Raw genomic sequence first — 21,093 nt, forward strand, 5'->3', positions numbered from 1 at the left:
TTTGTACAATTTGCCACAAGTGTGAGCCTATAAGATTGTCAAGACAATGCTGATTCTTATTCAGAGTATAGATTGTAAATTGGAAAGAATAAGCAGAATTATAGGTTTACACCTGGAATTTGGATCAGATGTTTCTACAACTTTTTCCACTCCAATTCAACTAAATACCAAGAACTGGAAATTAGAATTAGTTTTTGCCTGTGAATTCAGTAGATATTCATTTATTTATGCAAATTAGGTTGAAAAGTAATTCCGATAATTTGGTAATGTTTTTCTCTAATAAAGAAGTTTCCATATTTTTCAAGACATTGGCAGATTTTATATTTTGGTGACTGCATACAGTAGCTATGATGTGGGATTGAAAAGACTTTGGGGCAGATTTACTAAAACTGTCTAATAATTAGATTATGTTTAGGGTTGAGAGATCAGGATCGGAAAAGATCAGATTACGATCGGCGATCGAGTCAATTTTACAATTGTGATCGGAACTCCGATCCCGATCTTTTTAGGTGGGATCGAGATCGGAGGTTATTTCCCAGAATGCTTTGTTACTGGCCAAGCATTGTGGGAAAAGCTAACAATGTTAGCAAGTCTAGAGATGAGCGAGTACTATTCGAAACTCCCATAGGAATGAATGGATGCAGCGTCCGGCCGCTTAACCCCCTGCATGCCGGTTGCGTCCATTCATTCCTATGGGAGCATGCTATTTGAAACGGCAGTTTCAATTAATACTCGCTCATCTCTATTTAGCTACTACTACTACAATGTACAGTCCTCCCTGCTGTGCCGTATACTGGACTCTGCTACATCTGCATTACTATACATTGACTTGTCTATCTACTCTTCTGCTTCGTACCTGCTTTACCATATACTCAGCTCTGCTACATTTGATATGTAGCAGAGCCGAGTATATGGTAAAGCAGGGACGAAGCAGAAGAGTAGACAGACAAGTCAATGTACAGTAATGCAGATGTAGCAGAGTCCAGTATACGGCATAGCAGAGAGGAAACAGAAGAGTAGATACGATCTACATACTTACCTGCACAGATCTACTTACCTGCACAACTTACCTGCACAGATCCGCTGCCTCTACCCATTCTTCCTGCTCCTCTTCTCTCTCATCCACATGCCTTCAGAGTGGCGAGCACACCCCCCGCCTCCCTAGGCTAGTGTTAGAGATGCTGGGAGAATGCGAGGTTTGTGGCTTAGGAGAGTGTGGGCGAGTACTGGGAGGGGAGACGTGAGTGATGTACCATCCTGTACCCACCAACACTCTTCTAAGCCACAACAAGCCCCGTCTACTCCCACCATCTATAACACTAGCCTAGGGAGGTGGGGGCGCGCATGGCGCTCTGAAGGCATGTGGATAAGAGAAAAGAGGAGTGAGAAGAACGGGGAGCGGCAGCGGATCTGTGCAAGTAAGTGGACACCAGGGGGACTAAGTAGCCAGGTTGTTATTTTTAATCACTACACAGCCTGGACTTCAAAAATTAAAGCGTTCAATTTTTGGACTCCATGCTGTGTAGTGAATAGAATCGTTTTTAAAATCCAATCTTTGGTCATTAAAAAAAAAATCCCATTGACTTGCATTAGGATTGGAACTGGGATCGGGTTCGAATGGAAAATGATCGGAAATCGGATTTTAAAAACGATCCTGAAATCTCAAGATCGTCTCAACCCTAATTATGTTAGATTAGGCAATCTTGTAATGGTGCCGACTATATCACAGTGGATTAGTTTATGCCAAAACAATGTAACAAAATGTAGTCTCTTCCTCTTTACTTCAAGCCACTCCCCCTTGTCAGACAATTTATTTTTAAACAATTGATACATTTTCAGTGCACCTTGCTCCAGAATTCTGGCACATTTTTATCATTAAATCTTCCCCATTGTGTTTTAAGAGGTAAAAAAGCAGAAAAAGTTGAATTTTCAAAAACACTTGGGTTTTCAAAAATCGCTGCATGTCAATTAGACCTAGAGAAAGGCTGATGGTTGTCACATAGAAGACACTTCCTCAGAGGTGGAACTAAAAACTTACGGACGCTGATGCCCCTGCACATCTTCTTACATCCATCAGCCACGTAACATTGTATTTTAGCATTTCCTTTCCCTTCTCTATCTTTGTCCACATCACCATGAAGACACCTCTGGACTCACAATCTTCTCCTCAATCCCTCCTCTTACTAGTGCCTGGTTTTTGTGCCATAATTTTCTCACTAGTGAAAAAGAAAGGCTCTACATCAAAGGTCTTCTTTTTCAGTCTTTCTTGTGCAGCAGGGCAGGTGTAATACTAAACATGGAAAGATTTGGTAAGTGTTCAGACTGAGAGATCCACTAGTTCATTTCGGTCAGATGTTTTTGAAATTATTATAAAAATATAGGGTCAGGGGATAATTATACACATTAGGGAGAGTGTGTGCCTACATAGGCATACAGAGACTTACAAATCATTCCTGCTCCGCTAGGGATTCTGGGTAAAAAATATGCAAATCTATTCTCCAGGATGTAGTTAGGAGAACAGTGCACTCTGAACGGCGCCCTCTAGAGGGCAGCCTCCTTAACATCATGCATGACTCAGTTATAAAGTCAATTTAATCATGATGTGGATTTAATTGCCAAATTAGTATTTCTATCCCAAAAGGAACAGATTCCCAGCTATGGACAGCGCTGTTTCGGTCTTTTAGACCTCCTCAGCATAGCGCAGGGATACTGATTTGGCAGAGTGAGAGACTATAGACCACGGTCAGGGGATAATCATACACATTAGGGAGAGTATGTGCCTACATAGGAGTATGCTGTGCTATGCTGAGGAGGTCCAAAAGACCGAAACAGTGCTGTCCATAGCTGGGAATCTGTTCCCTTTGGGATAGAAATACTAATTTGCCAATAAACTCCACGTCATGTTAGTAGGCTTATTAACTGAGTCATGCATGTTGTTAAGTGGGCTGCCCCTAGAGGGCGGCATACAGAGGCACTGTTCTCCTAATTACATCCTGGAGAATAGATTTGCATATTTTTTTTACCTATAAACATATATACTCTCCTTCTGTTACCTCTTTTGGGCCTCCTTACACCACTGGTCACCACTAAGGCCTGTGATTGGTCCAGAGTAGTGATCTGGTTATGCTGGACATCACGACATTCCATCCAAGAAAGGTAACAGAAGGAGAGTATACTGTACATGTTTTTTGTTTATTTTTTCAACTTTCCATAGCCCACCACCTATTATACCCTTGGGTCTGAACAGACCCCACAGTATAATAAGCTACTGCAATGCAAAGCCATTTTACTGTTTCTGAGACAAATTTGGAATATCTGAGTTGAATTGGATTAGTTACAAGCCAATATACCCATTTTTAGGTAATACATTTACAATGCACAGACTGTCCGCCAGCAAATGGAAATCATAAATGAGATCAAAGAAGTATAATCAGCCTTAGGAAGAGTGAGCTATAGGCCCCCCCCCATGGATTATGGGCCCGGTCACCGTTGCAATCACTGTTACCCCTATAGCTACCCCAGTGCAATGGCTGCTACTTTATGGATATGCAGTTTTGCAACCTTTCGAAACCTAGTAGTTAGAAAAGACGAGACTGTGGGATGTTTTTGAAGAGGTTCTTGAGAGCCTCCTTAATCTCCCTATTACTCAGACTGTATATCATTGGGTTCAGTAATGGAGTGACTACAGTGTAGAGCAGGGACAGGAATGTCTTTGCACTTTGCTGTCGTGGAAATACATAGATGGTAATAAGTGATCCATAAAATAGAGACACCACAGCCAAATGGGCGCTACAGGTGGAGAAGGTCTTCTGCCTCCCGGTCACAGAGGGGATCTTCAGTACGGTGAAGATAATATACACATAGGAGACTATAATAACAGTAACCGGGCAAATTGCAAGAACAACAACCAGAGAGAAGGTCTCCATCTTCATTATAAAAGTATCTGAGCAGGAAAGCTCCAGTAATGGCTCCAAGTCACAGAAGAAATGGTCAACGATGTTTGGTCCACAGAAATCCAAATGTCCAATTGTTAATGTGACCATCGCCTCCATAACAAAAATCACAACCCAGCACAAGAGAACTGATCTTATACAAAATGTGAGGTCCATGATGGAGGTGTAATGTAGGGGGTGACAGATGGCCTGATACCGGTCATAGGACATCACCGTCAGGAGAAGACATTCCAGTGCCTCAGAGGCTATAAACAGATAAAACTGTACCAAGCAGGCCATGAAAGACACAGAGGTTCCATCATACCACACAACGTGGAGCAGGAGGGGTACAATGGTGGTGGAGAGGAGAATATCTGAGAAGGAGAGCTGTGTGAGGAAGAAGTACATGGGAGAGTGGAGGGATCTGCTGGAGGACACCACCAGGATGATCAGGAGGTTTCCACATAGAGTCACACAGTAGATGAGCAACAGGAGAAGAAAGATCAGAGAGTTTATCCTTTGCAAATTCTGAAATCCCAAAAGCAGAATCTCAGTCACTTTACTAAAATTGTGATGTTCCATGTTCTCAGGGAAATTTTTACAAAGCTCTTAGGAGCTACGATAGAATAAAGCAAATAGAGTCAAATACAATGGTGAGCATACATATAGTGTGTACGCATTCTACATATACATATACTCTACATATACTGTGAATACATTATTTTGGCATCCTTGATACATAGTGAATCGACCCCTATGGATTTGTTCATGGATTTGCTTTGGTTTAGAAACTGTTGCAATCTATAATTGTAATTTTCATTGGCCTGAGCCAATATCTTGTGCCCCAAAGGTATGAAATATGGGTCAAGTAGGTGGTAGGGTTGAGCCGATCTTGAGATTTCAGGATGGATTTTAAAATCCGAGTTCCGATCATTTTCCAGCCGATCCCAATCATGAAATTTCCTTATCGCCTATCGTAATCTGATCTTTCCCAATCTTGATCGCTCAACCCTAGTAGGTGGTAGCGCATGCCCCCAGGGTGACACATATGTCTGCGGACGTGTGTGAACACAATACTAGATATAGATGTCATCTGAAGTGTATAGAAAGCCTGAGCTCTTAGTTGTTTTTGATGGTAAATATTCGAAAAATTATCCAAGACTAGAGATGAGTGATCTGTTACGTCATAAACCAGATTCATTATCAAAAATTTTCAAAGATTTTGGGCTCAACCAAAACCCACATTTCTGGGGTTCGCCACCCATGAACTATTATACTCTGGGGTCTCATCGCGAAACAAACCTTACAAAATCCAGATCCCGTGGAGAGGAGATGGCTCCTACTGGTCCTTATTGAGTTGTGGCTTCACTAGTAGACATGGCTCCATAGTCACATAGTGTCATACATAATTTCACATAATGAGTTGGAGAAGACCGAGGTCTGTCATTTTTAACCGTTTTCTATGGATTAACCCACTGTGCAGGTAGATCCCTGGATCAACACACATCAACACACGCCAAGCCATGATTATTTTTTTTAAAAAAAATTCAATCAATGTTAATCTATGAGGGGATGTTGTTTTTGTTTGATTTTTTGTGAACAAGTGTGTAATGGTGCTTTTTTGGGGGGCATTGGCACCTCGGTCAAAGCTAACCGAGGTGCCATCTTCCTGGCGGCACCTGGGTCCCGCCATTTTTCCTGTGATCGCCGGCACCTGGAGTAAGCTCCTTGGCTGGCGTCACATTGCTATAACAGCCGGGATCCTTGTGAAGACTCCCCAGCCTGTCATTCTATTGCTTCTATTGTAGACTATTCTAGGCAGCCTGTAATAGAAGTGCTGGTATTTTGCAATGCATTGCAATGTATTAGCATTGTAACGCATTGCGTTAGTGATTAGATCCCCTGGAGTTCAAGACCCCTTAGGGGGTCTAATAAATGCAAAAAAAAAAAAAAAAAGTTTTTAAAAAAGTACAAAAGAATTATAATTTTTTTAAAAAATATTTACAGTTCAAATCCCCCCCCCTTTCCCTAGAACACATATAAAAGTAGTTAAATACTGTGAAACACCTACACATTAGGTCTCCCTGAGTCTGAAACCGCCCGCTCTACAAATCTATATAAATATTTTTCCTGTACGGTAAACGCCATAGCGGGAAAAAATTTCAAAAGTGCCAAACCGCCGTTTTTTTAACTGTTTTGCTTCTGATAAAAATTTACATAAAAAGTGATTAAAGCAAAATCAATTCCTCAAAATGGTAGAACTGAAAATTACACCCGGCCCCACAAAAAAAGACGCCCTATGCATCCCTGTACACTGAAGTATAAAAAAGTTACGGCTGTCGGAATATGGCGACTTTAAAAAAAAAATAAAAAAAAAATTACAGTTTTGGATTTTTGTTAAGGGGTTAAAATGTAAATAAAACCATATGGATTTAGGTATCCATGGATTATCATTGTGGCTGCACAGTGAATGCCGTAAAACCGAAACCAGTAAGAAAGTCGCACAAATGCAGTTTTTCTTCAAATCCCCCCAATCTGAATTTTTTTCCCATCTTCCCAGTATGTTATATGGAATAATTAATGGTGGCATCATGAAGAAAAATGTGTCATGCAAAGATTAAGACCTCATATGGCTCTGGGAGCGGAGAAATAAAAAAGGTTATGTGGTTTAGAAGAGGGAAGTCAAAAACGAAAAACAAAAATCAAAATATGCCGTTGGTTGGAAGGGGTTAATATAAAATATAAAAACACTTATAATAATACATTCAAAGTACAAGCTAAGTGTGAAATGAGGTTATTTCTCCGCTAGAGGTGACCACGACTCAGAATAACATCTGGCGCTCCCCACTGTTGTAGATCTGGACTCTGTAGACCATGTGGCTGCCATAACATACGCTGATAGACTTTCCACTACACCACAATAGGCCTTCAATTCTGTTCTTAAAATCTACACAAATCTTACAGAAATATATCATGTCCTGCTGTATAAGTCTCAGTATGAAGGTATGAAGAAGTGAAACCACCCCCACCCCAGCATAGAGAGGTCATACAGCTCATACATAGGACATTTATGGCATCTTCTCACCGTCAGGAGAACCTCACATCTTCTCATCTGCTCCTTTCTTGGTTCATTCAGCCTCGGAGATTTTTGTGGTTGGTGGAAATTGTGGAAATGTTTTCTTAGCCCTTCCATTTCTTAAAGGAGCCAAATGACTTGTCGTCCCCATAACTGCAGACAATGCACTAATCCCTGGGTCTGTTTTATAGAACAGTCTTGTACACGGAGTCATCTCTGAGGATTCTTGTCGCTCCCTCTGAGAGATTCCAGTCTGGGGAGAAGTTTCTGAAGTTTTGCAGATCTCTGAAGCAAGTTTTACTTTCTTGTGCTATGGCTGTGAAGATTTCATTTATCCTAATAAAAGGCAGATGGTTCATAGGTGAGGGGCCAGATTTCTTTTTTGGCTTTTCAGTATATGCAGTCTAATGGTAGCTAGATGTTTATAAATTGAGGAGCCAATATACTTGGAACTGTCACGGGATGGTTAGAGTCTATACTATAGGCCATGTGTAATATATATTTCATGTGGAATGTATTCTCTAACCTGTTATATACATCAATGTGTAGTTGGCTGATTGGGGTCTAGTGTGTTAGCACATTGTATGCAAATACCTCTAACTGGTGAGGACCAGTGAGGACAATGGGTGGAGATAATCTGATCGGTGTCTCCAAGAAGATGTTGGATGGTGCATTGTCCATAGTAGACAGGGAGTCTGCTCTCCTTGGTATAGGTGAGGGGGGAAGGATCTGTGACTCAGCCCTTCCCCCCCCCCACAGATATAGGTGTAACAGTTTTAGTATATAGCTGTAGCTAGCAGTTAGTATGTGTTAGCCGGCCTGTGCACAGCTCTGCAGAGAGCCAGGATTTAGTTACAGGACCAAGGAGCCAAAGCTATCATTGGATTGTGACTTCTGTGGACTTATTGTTATTACGGTTGATATGACCGCCGCCGGCTACTAACTTTGTGGATTACAATAAATTGCTGTTGTCTCCCGACCTCTTGCGTCCGTGTTGATTCAAAAGACCATCCGGAGGAAGACGTATACCTTTGCTCTGTGACAGGAACCATTTTTTATTAGAGATGAGCGAACAGTGTTCTATCGAACACATGTTCGATCGGATATCAGGGTGTTCGCCATGTTCGAATCGAATCGAACACCACGTGGTAAAGTGCGCCAAAATTCGATTCCCCTCCCACCTTCCCTGGCGCCTTTTTTGCACCAATAACAGCGCAGGGGAGGTGGGACAGGAACTACGACACTGGGGGCATTGAAAAAAATTGGAAAAAGTCATTGGCTGCCGAAATCAGGTGACCTCCATTTTAGACGAATAGTGGATTTCAAATCCGGGTCATATGAGAATGTGAACTTTGTGACTATGAGACAGGGATAGCTGTACAGGCAGGGATAGCTAGGGATAACCTTTATTTAGGGGGGAATGTTATTAAAAATAACGTTTTGGGGCTCTATCGGGTGTGTAATTGTGATTTTTGTGAGATAAACTTTTTCCCATAGGGATGCATTGGCCAGCGCTGATTGGCCGAATTCCGTACTCTGGCCAATCAGTGCTGGCCAATGCATTCTATTAGCTTGATGAAGCAGAGTGTGCACAAGGGTTCAAGCGCACCCTCGGCTCTGATGTAGCAGAGCCGAGGCTGCACAAGGGTTCAAGCGCACCCTCGGCTCTGATGTAGGAGAGCCGAGGGTGCACTTGAACCCTTGTGCACCCTCAGCTCTGCTACATCAGAGCCGAGGGTGCGCTTGAACCCTTGTGCACACTCTGCTTCATCAAGCTAATAGAATGCATTGGCCAGCGCTGATTGGCCAATGTATTCTATTAGCCTGATGAAGTAGAGCTGAATGTGTGTGCTAAGCACACACATTCAGCTCTACTTCATCGGGCTAATAGAATGCATTGGCCAGCGCTGATTGGCCAGAGTACGGAACTCGACCAATCAGCGCTGGCTCTGCTGGAGGAGGCGGAGTCTAAGATCGCTCCACACCAGTCTCCATTCAGGTCCGACCTTAGACTCCGCCTCCTCCAGCAGAGCCAGCGCTGATTGGCCGAAGGCTGGCCAATGCATTCCTATGCGAATGCAGAGACTTAGCAGTGCTGAGTCAGTTTTGCTCAACTACACATCTGATGCACACTCGGCACTGCTACATCAGATGTAGCAATCTGATGTAGCAGAGCCGAGGGTGCACTAGAACCCCTGTGCAAACTCAGTTCACGCTAATAGAATGCATTGGCCAGCGCTGATTGGCCAATGCATTCTATTAGCCCGATGAAGTAGAGCTGAATGTGTGTGCTAAGCACACACATTCAGCACTGCTTCATCAAGCCAATACAATGCATTAGCCAGTGCTGATTGGCCAGAGTACGGAATTCGGCCAATCAGCGCTGGCTCTGCTGGAGGAGGCGGAGTCTAAGGTCGGACCTGAATGGAGACTGGTGTGGAGCGATCTTAGACTCCGCCTCCTCCAGCAGAGCCAGCGCTGATTGGTCGAGTTCCGTACTCTGGCCAATCAGCGCTGGCCAATGCATTCTATTAGCCCGATGAAGTAGAGCTGAATGTGTGTGCTTAGCACACACATTCAGCTCTACTTCATCAGGCTAATAGAATACATTGGCCAATCAGCGCTGGCCAATGCATTCTATTAGCTTGATGAAGCAGAGTGTGCACAAGGGTTCAAGCGCACCCTCGGCTCTGATGTAGCAGAGCTGAGGGTGCACAAGGGTTCAAGTGCACCCTCGGCTCTCCTACATCAGAGCCGAGGGTGCGCTTGAACCCTTGTGCACACTCTGCTTCATCAAGCTAATAGAATGCATTGGCCAGCACTGATTGGCCAGAGTACGGAATTCGGCCAATCAGCGCTGGCCAATGCATTCTATTAGCCCGATGAAGTAGAGCTGAATGTGTGTGCTAAGCACACACATTCAGCACTGCTTCATCACGCCAATACAATGCATTAGCCAGTGCTGATTGGCCAGAGTACGGAATTCGGCCAATCAGCGCTGGCTCTGCTGGAGGAGGCGGAGTCTAAGATCGCTCCACACCAGTCTCCATTCAGGTCCGACCTTAGACTCCGCCTCCTCCAGCAGAGCCAGCGCTGATTGGTCGAGTTCCGTACTCTGGCCAATCAGCGCTGGCCAATGCATTCTATTAGCCCGATGAAGTAGAGCTGAATGTGTGTGCTTAGCACACACATTCAGCTCTACTTCATCGGGCTAATAGAATGCATTGGCCAGCGCTGATTGGCCGAATTCCGTACTCTGGCCAATCAGCACTGGCTAATGCATTGTATTGGCTTGATGAAGCAGTGCTGAATGTGTGTGCTTAGCACACACATTCAGCTCTACTTCATCGGGCTAATAGAATGCATTGGCCAATCAGCGCTGGCCAATGCATTCTATTAGCGTGAACTGAGTTTGCACAGGGGTTCTAGTGCACCCTCGGCTCTGCTACATCAGATTGCTACATCTGATGTAGCAGTGCCGAGTGTGCATCAGATGTGTAGTTGAGCAAAACTGACTCAGCACTGCTAAGTCTCTGCATTCGCATAGGAATGCATTGGCCAGCCTTCGGCCAATCAGCGCTGGCTCTGCCGGAGGAGGCGGAGTCTAAGGTCGGACCTGAATGGAGACTGGTGTGGAGCGACCTTAGACTCCGCCTCCTCCAGCAGAGCCAGCGCTGATTGGCCGAATTCCGTACTCTGGCCAATCAGCACTGGCTAATGCATTGTATTGGCTTGATGAAGCAGTGCTGAATGTGTGTGCTTAGCACACACATTCAGCTCTACTTCATCGGGCTAATAGAATGCATTGGCCAATCAGCGCTGGCCAATGCATTCTATTAGCGTGAACTGAGTTTGCACAGGGGTTCTAGTGCACCCTCGGCTCTGCTACATCAGATTGCTACATCTGATGTAGCAGTGCCGAGTGTGCATCAGATGTGTAGTTGAGCAAAACTGACTCAGCACTGCTAAGTCTGCATTCGCATAGGAATGCATTGGCCAGCCTTCGGCCAATCAGCGCTGGCTCTGCCGGAGGAGGCGGAGTCTAAGGTCGGACCTGAATGGAGACTGGTGTGGAGCTATCTTAGACTCCGCCTCCTCCAGCAGAGCCAGCGCTGATTGGTCGAGTTCCGTACTCTGGCCAATCAGCACTGGCCAATGCATTTCTATGGGGAAAAGTTAGCTTGCGAAAATCGCAAACTGACAGGGATTTCCATGAAATAAAGTGACTTTTATGCCCCCAGACATGCTTCCCCTGCTGTCCCAGTGTCATTCCAGGGTGTTGGTATCATTTCCTGGGGTGTCATAGTGGACTTGGTGACCCTCCAGACACGAATTTGGGTTTCCCCCTTAACGAGTTTATGTTCCCCATAGACTATAATGGGGTTCGAAACCCATTCGAACACTCGAACAGTGAGCGGCTGTTCGAATCGAATTTCGAACCTCGAACATTTTAGTGTTCGCTCATCTCTATTTTTTATTAAAGGTTATTATAAAGGCTTTTATTATTTTATTTTTTTTTTCAATTTTACAGCAGAAACAAGGTGCAAACAGTAGGAAGGCATAAATCCATGCAGCAAATCAGCTTGTGAGTTGACATGGAGTAATCTACATAGGTAATACTATGGTATTGGACAGCTGTACGCTCCAAATCAGTCAATACAGGTATTATTACCAACAAAATGATCATACAACATAAATTAAATATAGATACAAAATCATCAGCTTTGTGAGGCTATGGTTCCAAGGCTCAATCAGATCCCCAACCCAGTTCGGGCCAAATTTACCCAGGGTCTTAGGCAAATAGTATAAGAGTTGGATGTAGAGTCAGGGAGATGGTAGAGAAGACAGAGTCCACGGGGACAAGATAAACAAAAGACCAACCCAAATAAAGGAATAATACGGGGTATAAGGAGGGGGAGGGGAGAGGGAGTGGAAGGAGGTACAATTGGTAAGGGAGAGAGAGAAAGGATGGGGGGAGGGAAGTAACCAGGTCGGGTGCGGGGTCGGCTCAAGAAAGCAAGAGACAAGCCCGGAAGGAAGAAAAATGGAAGAGAGGAAAAGATAAAGATAGAAAAAGAGACAGAAAAAGAGGGAGAAATAGGGGATACAGAAAGAAGAGATTAACAGGAAATAGAAGAGAAGAAAGAAATTTTCCAATAGGTCAAGGAGATCATTGTGGGCCTCTGGCAAAGGAAGGTAGAGGTGAGATGTCCATGACCAAGTCTACTCTACTTCATAAAACATATACCTTAGCAAATCAGTTAGAAGGCTATGATTCATCAGGGAGGTCGGCTAAGTATGAAGCCATGTGTTCTGGTCAACAAACTAATGAGTTCTTTAAATCGAGCTATTTCACGAACTTTCACCCACCATATGGAGACAGGAGGAGCCACTTTATGTAACCAAAATCTAGGAATCCGTAGTTTAGCTGCAGAAAAGCGATGTGTTGTTATCCTTGACTCACTGGAGAGGGGCAAAAGGTTTTGGGATAGGTAGGAATAGTCAATGCGATGGTATGAGCCACCAAAATGTGAGTCAAAGGTGTAGACCATGGTACTGGGGTGATGAGTCCACCAGATGTCCAAAATCTGTAAATCTTGCAGAGAGCTCATGAGTCTATGTGACAACTGTGAAAAGGGGTGAAAGAGGAAGAGGAATCCAAAAGATGGTTGAGAAACACATTAAGGTCTCCGCCTAGGATTAAATACAGTAGGCTCAAGGTCATGTGATCTGGCCCGTATTCGGGGTATATAAATTTGCAAACGTGTACTGAATCGAAGTTGTAGCGCCCTTCACAAAAAGCGCTCTACCATCAGCATCAGTTGTTGTGGCTTGCAGTGAATGTTGCGATGAAACAAGATAGAAACCCCCTTTAGAAGCTGCTTGTGGATTTGATACTATGAAACCATTGAGAAAAATCTCTAGTCGATAGTTTAGGAGTCTTTTTGTTCCTGAAATGTGTTTCTTGCAAAAAAAAAGCTATGTTTGTCTTCATTTTACGAAGTAAGAATAAGATGTGGTGGCGCTTTTGAGGTGAATTAAGTCCCTTGACATTGAAAGAGTTGCAAATGAAAGGGGCAGTTTCCCGTCTAGCCATCTGGTGGTAAATCTGTCAATGTATCACAAAGACTCAAAACCTCAGAATAGGATCCTCTGCAGCGACGCCTCCATCTTCTTCAGGAACCTGCCTCTCTGCGAGTCTTCTTCTGTCCTGGGTTTTCAATTATCTAGGCCTCGGGCAGAGCTGAGTGCGCATGCCCGGGCCACAAGAAAATAGCCGCTTACACAGCTCACAATGTAAGCAGGTTCCTGAAGAAGATGGAGGCGTCACTGAAGAGTTCTCTCACAGCATTGGAGACGCCCCCGAGGCTTTTTGAGTGCTGGGATCCACCCCCAGTGCTGCAAGAGATCTCATTTGCATACCAAAGAAAACCCGGTTTTCTACCGAACGGTGGTGTGGAGAAGACATCTAAAGGTAGGAGACGATTAGCCATTCTTAAGGCAATTTTGACATGTTATCGAGAGAAAAAGGGTATCCAATGATAGCATCCCTTTAAGGAGAGAGAGAGAGTTTGGAAAGGAAATGTTAATACAGGAAGGAGGGGACTTGGAAACATTTTTTGTGGTATCTGTCCCCATTATTCATATCATTAATGTATTGGAAATGTTTAGTGTAGGACAGTGTAGGGATTGAAGCTCCCGGGATAAAGGACAACTGGGTCAGAACATCAATGAAACAATAGGTTTTGCTTGCAGTGGTTAGCACCGGGTGGTCCAAGGATGGGCAGCAGGTGAACCAATGACCGTATGAAAGGCACTAGGCTTACTGATGCTCGTATAAAGTAAAGGATCCAATTCCCCCCACAAAAATACTACTTTTATTGCCATAGAATTTGGCTATGATGGAAATATACAATAACATGGTGGGCTGCGTCACTGTGTATGTGCACATCATATAGCATCATGTGAATCTTCAATCCTTCTCTCCTGTTGCCTACTGTTGTGTATTGTTTGTTCTTAGAGTAGGAGCCATCAAAATAGATTAAAGAGGCAAATTCAGCAATGTAGGGGGACCAGGGGAGCACTATTATTAAGAGCACAAAGGGGGACTTATTACCTTGTTAGGGGCCCCAGGGTACCCTATTACCTCCTTAGGGGCATACATGGAACAGTATTACCTTATTAGGGGCACAAAGAGGGAACTATTACTTAGCAGTGGACACAAAGAGGGCAGTATTAAATTGCAGTGGGGCCCAAAGGGACATTGTTTTCTTGTGGAAACTCAAAGGAGATGCTATTAACTTGCAGGAAGCTTAAAGTGGGGCACTATTAAGGGGAGGTGAGGGTTTACAGGCATTATTAACTTGCTTAGAGGTTCAAAGGGGGCACTATATCTTGAGTATGTCTATGGGTGAGCACTATACCTTGAAGATGTCTACATGGTGGCACTATTTCTTGAGGATGTCTATATGTGACACTCTACCTTGAGGATGTCTACATGGGGGCACTATACCTTGAGGATGTCTATATGGCACTATACCTTGAGGATGTCTACATGGAGGCACTATACCTTGAGGATGTCTACATGGGGGCACTATACCTTGAGGATGTCTACATGGGGGCACTATACCTTGAGGATGTCTACATGTGGGCACTATACCTTGAGGATGTCTACATGGAGGCACTATACCTTGAGGATGTCTACATGGGGGCACTATACCTTGAGGATGTCTACATGTGGGCACTATACCTTGAGGATGTCTACATGTGGGCACTATACCTTGAGGATGTCTACATGGGGCACTATACCTTGAGGATGTCTACATGTGGGCACTATACCTTGAGGATGTCTACATGTGGGCACTATACCTTGAGGATGTCTACATGGAGGCACTATACCTTGAGGATGTCTACATGGAGGCACTATACCTTGAGGATGTCTATATGTGGCACTATACCTTGAGGATGTCTACATGTGGGCACTATACCTTGAGGATGTCTACATGTGGGCACTATACCTTGAGGATGTCTATATGGGGGCAGTATACCTTGAGGATGTCTATATGTGGCACTATACCTTGAGGATGTCTACATGGGTGCACTATACCTTGAGGATGTCTACATGGGGGCACTATACCTTGAGGATGTCTACATGGGGGCACTATACCTTGAGGATGTCTACATGGGGGCACTATACCTTGAGGATGTCTACATGGGTGCACTATACCTTGAGGATGTCTACATGGGGCACTATACTTTGAGGATGTCTACATGGGGGCACTATACCTTGAGGATGTCTATATGTGGCACTATACCTTGAGGATGTCTACATGGGTGCACTATACCTTGAGGATGTCTACATGGGGGCACTATACCTTGAGGATGTCTACATGGGGCACTATAGCTTGAGGATGTCTACATGGGGGCACTATACTTTGAGGATGTCTACATGGGGGCACTATACCTTGAGGATGTCTACATGAGGGCACTAGTATGACCTGGGCTCAAAATAGAGGCCATTACTGTGCAGGGGGCTCTTGATGTGGCAGAATTCATTTTGTGGGGGTGGGGGGGGAGGGAGATTTTAATTGTGAAGAAACACAAAGTAGGCAGCAATCACTTTGTACAGGAGATGTGAAGAAAAGCAAAATTACTATGGGACACAAAGGAGGCATTATTATTTTGTGGTGGGCACAATGAGGGAATTATTACTGTTTGAGCAAACTATAACTTTGTGGGGTCCAAAAGAGGGCACTCATACTGTGTAGGGGCACTGAGATTAGAATTGTCATCATGAAAGTCCAACATAGATGTAGAGGATGAGAAGAGAGAACAATTCTAATCCAAGGTTGTCCCCTGTGAGGTACTAGATGTACCTACTGTATAGTGTTAAAAAGTTAGTGTGTGTGAGAGGAGTTTTTGGGGCATAAGTTGAACTTTAGCACCAGGGTACATGAGTATTTTTAGCTACACCCCTGATTTTACATTTACGTTTTCTATGACCATATTTTCCAGTTTTCTGCAAAGCGATAACTCGGCATCTAAGGATATTTTTTCTTTTTTCATGCTACATAATTCTTTTGTGTTTATGCTATTCTAGGTTCTATTCTATGTTCTATTCTATTCTATTCTGTTATTCTAGGTTCTATTCTATTCTATTCTAGGTTCTATTCTATTCTATTCTATTCTAGGTTCTATTCTATTCTAGGTTCTATTCTATTCTATTCTAGGTTCTATTCTAGGTTCTATTCTATTCTATTCTAGGTTCTATTCTGTTCTGTTCTGTTCTATTCTATTCTAGGTTCTATTCTATTCTATTCTAGGTTCTATTCTAGGTTCTATTCTATTCTATTCTATGTTCTATTCTCTTCTGTTCTGTTCTATTCTATTCTAGGTTCTATTCTATTCTAGGTTCTAGATAGTTCCCTATGAGGTTGACCCCTACTTAATAGGCTTATTACTACTGAGACCAAAAAACACATTTAGCCCTCTCACATGTTTTCCTTCTCTGTCTTCTTGGCAGATATCCATATCAACTTTTCCAGACACAATATGGTCTCCTGATAAGGGATATAACATAGGGAGGCTCTATTTGTGTCTATGTGTGACCACTCCATGGATGGCAGTGGGGAGAAGATGGGAATCAAAGCTTTCATTAGCATATTGTGATATTGAATTGTATATATACACTGTCTACTAATAAGTATTTGGACCCCTGCGGTAGAATAGAAAAACATCATTTCTTCCTATCCAATAGTTGGTAAACCCCAGCAGATGCTTACTTATAGATGGCATTGATCTACACAATACTCCCGGATGCCTGGTGACACTCCTGGTGTATGTGAGCCATTGGTTGGGTGCGGTTTCTCTGGCCAGCACTCGTCGGTCTCTATCTCCCAGTTTCGGGGGTCTGCTGACTCAGGGCACATTCCAACAATCACACTTCACCTACCACTTTGTAATCACATAGGCCACTGTTGATTTTGGGTAATTCAGTTTGCTTGCTATGTCCCTTAAGGATCGACCATTTCTGTGGTCCCCCACAATTACCCCTTTCTCAAAATCGGACACCTCTGCACTTCATGGCATCTTACATGAGACTAATGCCGATGCACTAATGCCAATGCCGACAGTGGAAGGCGTGACGTATATCACGACCGCTGATATCTTCATTTGCATGGGTGTCCAAATACTTATTGGTGCTCACCAATGGGAAAGGATCTGTCCCATTTAACATAACTCCAAAGAGCAGGCAACACACCAAAGAGTATGTGGTAAAAAAGTGAAGGAGGTTTATCACCTCATGCTGTGACGCATCAGCTCAAAGAGCCTGTTTCAAGCATTACACCAGTGATACTATGCACATATATAGTGTGAACAATATTTATCAATAATCAATTAATTAGCATAGCCATGTGTGATGACTAATATCAAAGTGAAAAACACAATATATAAAAATGATGTGACATAAGATATAAAAATATACAAAAATAAGTGACATATCTCCAAAGTGTACAAAGATACAATACGATATAATGTAATACAATACAATATAATATAATATAATATACTACAATACAGCTTAATGAGCCAATAAAGAGGGGGAGTAAAAGTGTCATTAGTTTAGATACCTGATAGAATCCAGATACAGACAAGAAAGGACAACAAGTCCATAATAGCGAGCAGTGATCACCACTAGGGGTGAGCGATCGGGATTGGAAAAGATCGGATTCCGATCAGCGATTGAGCAAATTTCATGATCGGGATCGGCTGGAAAATGATCGGAAATCGGATTTTAAAATCCTGAAATCTCAAGATCGGTTCAATCCCAATCACCACCGCACATGTGCAGAAATGAAATGAAATTAAGGCGGGGTTCAAACAGGTTTTTTTGGTCATGAACCTGAGGTGGAGGTTCCGGTCCAAAATACTGGGCAGCCGCGATCAGTGCAGTGCATCGGCATCCAGTCTCGGCACTGCGACCAAAAGGAACGGGCCTAGTCAGGAGTGTCTTCAGGTGGATTCATGAAGCACAATCTGCCTGAATGAGTATGTCCATTCTTTTTTCGGGGAGCTGGAACAAATGGTTCCCGGGAAAAAGAAACGACCAACTCCCATTGAAATCAATGGGAGCCGTCTTTTTGGTCAGGACTTTGAGGTGGATACGGCCTCAATATCCTGACCAAAATACCCCATGTGAACAGCAGCCTAATGTTAAAAGGCTCTCAGTTTATACACCTGGTTACCGAGTGTGATCACTAATACAATACACTGCAATGCTAATACATTGTAACATTGTATTGTAGAATCCCTACGCTTCTATTACAGACTTCCTAGTGCAGCCTGTAATAGAGGTGAGCTGAAAACAAGCTTTGGGTTCTTTAAACTGATCATCACCCCCTGGATTTCATTCTTGGGGGTGAAAATCACAGCTAAGACAGCAGTGTCCATTTACCCTCGGGAAGATGGTGGCCTGCTAAGATTTGTACAAGGTATCAGAGTGTCTGCAATCAGTGACGGCACCGATCAGTGTTTGTTTTTTGTGTGGTAGGAGACGGACCTTAATCTGTGGGGACAAAGGCAGGGCTATGAAGATGTCCATTGATTAATTTTGAAGAAGACAAACTCATCTTTAAAATGATATCAAGATCATCATGACAGTTCCTACAGATGCCGAGAAGTTCACTGGTGAAAACGCTATTTGGCGTTGAGAACCCAATGCAAATCTGAGTTTCCGACAGCATTTTCACCAGTGAATCTGTAAAGGCTATCATGGTGGTCTTGGGGCTCTAAGGTATCCCACCCCTCCTGCCTCAGGCAGCTTCTTAGAGCATGAAGGAGTAAGGTTAAGTTCACACTGGGTTTTTTGGACCGGAATCTGAGGTGGAGGCCGCCTCAGGTTACGGTCTAAAATAAGGGTAGCTTCGACTGAATGCCGGTGCACTGTTTTTCAGATCCCTAAACAAACCCAAAGAATGGAAATCCGAATGCTAATGTGAATCTAGCCATAGAGGGATAATGTAAAATCCCTATGAGACTAATCAGAGGGGCATTCTTCTGTAATACCCCTCTGAACATCACCTAACCAGGTAGTTTATTGGCACTGTGACCATGACGTTTACCATCGTGGAAGATGCAAAAGAGTTGCACCAAACACTAACTCAAGAACTCAAAGACATCAATAAAGTTTACATTTTTTCACTGTCCCTGTCCTGCCCATACCTGATCTTTATAGAATGCAATCCTCCGCTGCCTCTCTAGCGAAAGCCGTTACACACTAAAATAATAGCAATAATGGTTATTACTAGAGATGAGCGTATAAAACATTTCTGACAGTCAGATAACACATTGTAATCCACTCAATGTCTTCATATAAAATCCCAGTTTTTGGCATCTTCCAGATGGAGGTATTATCACGGGTGGTGATTGGGGGGCAGACACATATGACACCTTTGTACTGGGCCCACCAAAGTGGTAAAACACCCCTTGTCTCTATTATATACTTCAATTGACCCCTGGGGGCTATGGTGGCCGCTCTGCTCTTGAGTGTCTCCCATATTTAAAATTGCGACATCTATAAGTAAACAGTTACTAATCGCTTTACTCAGTTTTTTAGCTTTTGTTGTAGCTCTACGATACCGTGAGTTCGAGATGAAGACGGCTCCAAGTGTATGTCAGACAATTCCTTTTACAGTCTTATTTCTGTAAGGAATATAAGGATTGAACTGCCATGGCTCTATAGCTTTCCAGCCTGACGAGTCCGAGAAATGCGAGTCCGATTTTAGAAAAGAATAGACGGTGGGATGTTTTTGAAGAGATTCTTGAGAGCCTGTTTAATCTCTCTATTACTCAGACTGTATATCATGGGGTTAAGAAGTGGAGTGACAACAGTGTAAAACAGCGATAGAAGTGTCTTTGCACTTTCCTGCCGTGGAAATACATAGATGCTAATAAGTGATCCATAAAATAGAGACACCACAGCCAAATGGGCTCTACAGGTGGAGAAGGTCTTCTGCCTCCTGGTCACAGAGGGGATCTTCAGTATGGTGAATATAATATACACATAGGAGACTATTATCACAGTAACCGGGCAAATTGCAAGAAAAATAACCAAAAACAAAGTTTCCATCTTCATTATAAAAGTGTCCGAGCAGGAAAGCGCCAGTATAGGTTCCAAGTCACAGAAGAAATGGTCAATGATGTTTGGTCCACAAAAATCCAAATGTCCAATTGTTAATGTGACCATCAACTCCTCAACAAAAATCACAACCCAGCAAAGGACAACAAGTTTTATACAAAATGTGAGGTCCATGATGGAGGTGTAATGTAGAGGGTGACAGATGGCCTGATACCGGTCATAGGACATCACCGTCAGGAGAAGACATTCCAACGACTCCGTGGCTACAAAACAATAAAACTGAGTCAAACAGCCAATGAGTGGCAAATGGCTCCCATTATACAACACAACATTGAGCATATTGGGTACTACGGTGGTAGAGAGGAGGAGATCTGAGAAGGAGAGCTGTGTGAGGAAGAAGTACATGGGAGAGTGGAGGGATCTGCTGTAGGACACCACCAGGATGATCAGGAGGTTTCCACATAGAGTCACACAGAAGATGAGCAGCAGTAAGAGAAAGAACGGAAAATTTAGTCTTTGTAAATTCTGAAATCCCAAAAGTAGAATCTCCGTCACTTTACTTACATTGTGATGTCCCATGTTACCAGACAACGTTTTCCAAAGTTGCGGTGAACTTTTGTAGAACAAAGTAAATGAAGTCAAAAATTGTGTTAAGATGAAAATACAAATATACAGGACTTGATCTTTGGTGAATGGAGACCTTTCCTTAAGAACATGAGGTACTTTTTGGAAATTAAAAATGTTTGGGTGTGGACAGTGTCGTAACCTTCTGTGATATTATTGTTTCAAAGTCTTGTTGGCTTGGCTTAATATCTTGAGTATCTACATTTTCCTCACCTTTTTGATATCAGGTAGGTAGTCCTGTGTGTCTCAGGGTTGGCACTCGAACCAACCAGGTAGAATCTACCAGACTTATGAATTATTACACCAGATGTAAGGGCTTCCGA

General features: G+C 43.3%; 2 protein-coding genes across 2 annotated transcripts; both read right to left on the reverse strand.

The window, feature by feature from the left end:
• Positions 1-3,578: 3,578 nt before the first annotated feature.
• On the reverse strand, positions 3,579-4,514 carry LOC142204264 (olfactory receptor 11L1-like). The gene has a single exon (XM_075275574.1). It carries the CDS (start codon positions 4,512-4,514, stop codon positions 3,579-3,581), a length of 936 nt encoding a protein of 311 aa, XP_075131675.1.
• A 15,275-nt stretch (positions 4,515-19,789) lies between these two features.
• Positions 19,790-20,725, reverse strand: LOC142204265 (olfactory receptor 1468-like). The gene has a single exon (XM_075275575.1). It carries the CDS (start codon positions 20,723-20,725, stop codon positions 19,790-19,792), a length of 936 nt encoding a protein of 311 aa, XP_075131676.1.
• Positions 20,726-21,093: the final 368 nt, after the last annotated feature.

This window comes from Leptodactylus fuscus, chromosome 5 (genome assembly GCF_031893055.1).
Source record: "Leptodactylus fuscus isolate aLepFus1 chromosome 5, aLepFus1.hap2, whole genome shotgun sequence".
In the NCBI taxonomy this organism is placed as follows: Eukaryota; Metazoa; Chordata; class Amphibia; order Anura; family Leptodactylidae; genus Leptodactylus; species Leptodactylus fuscus.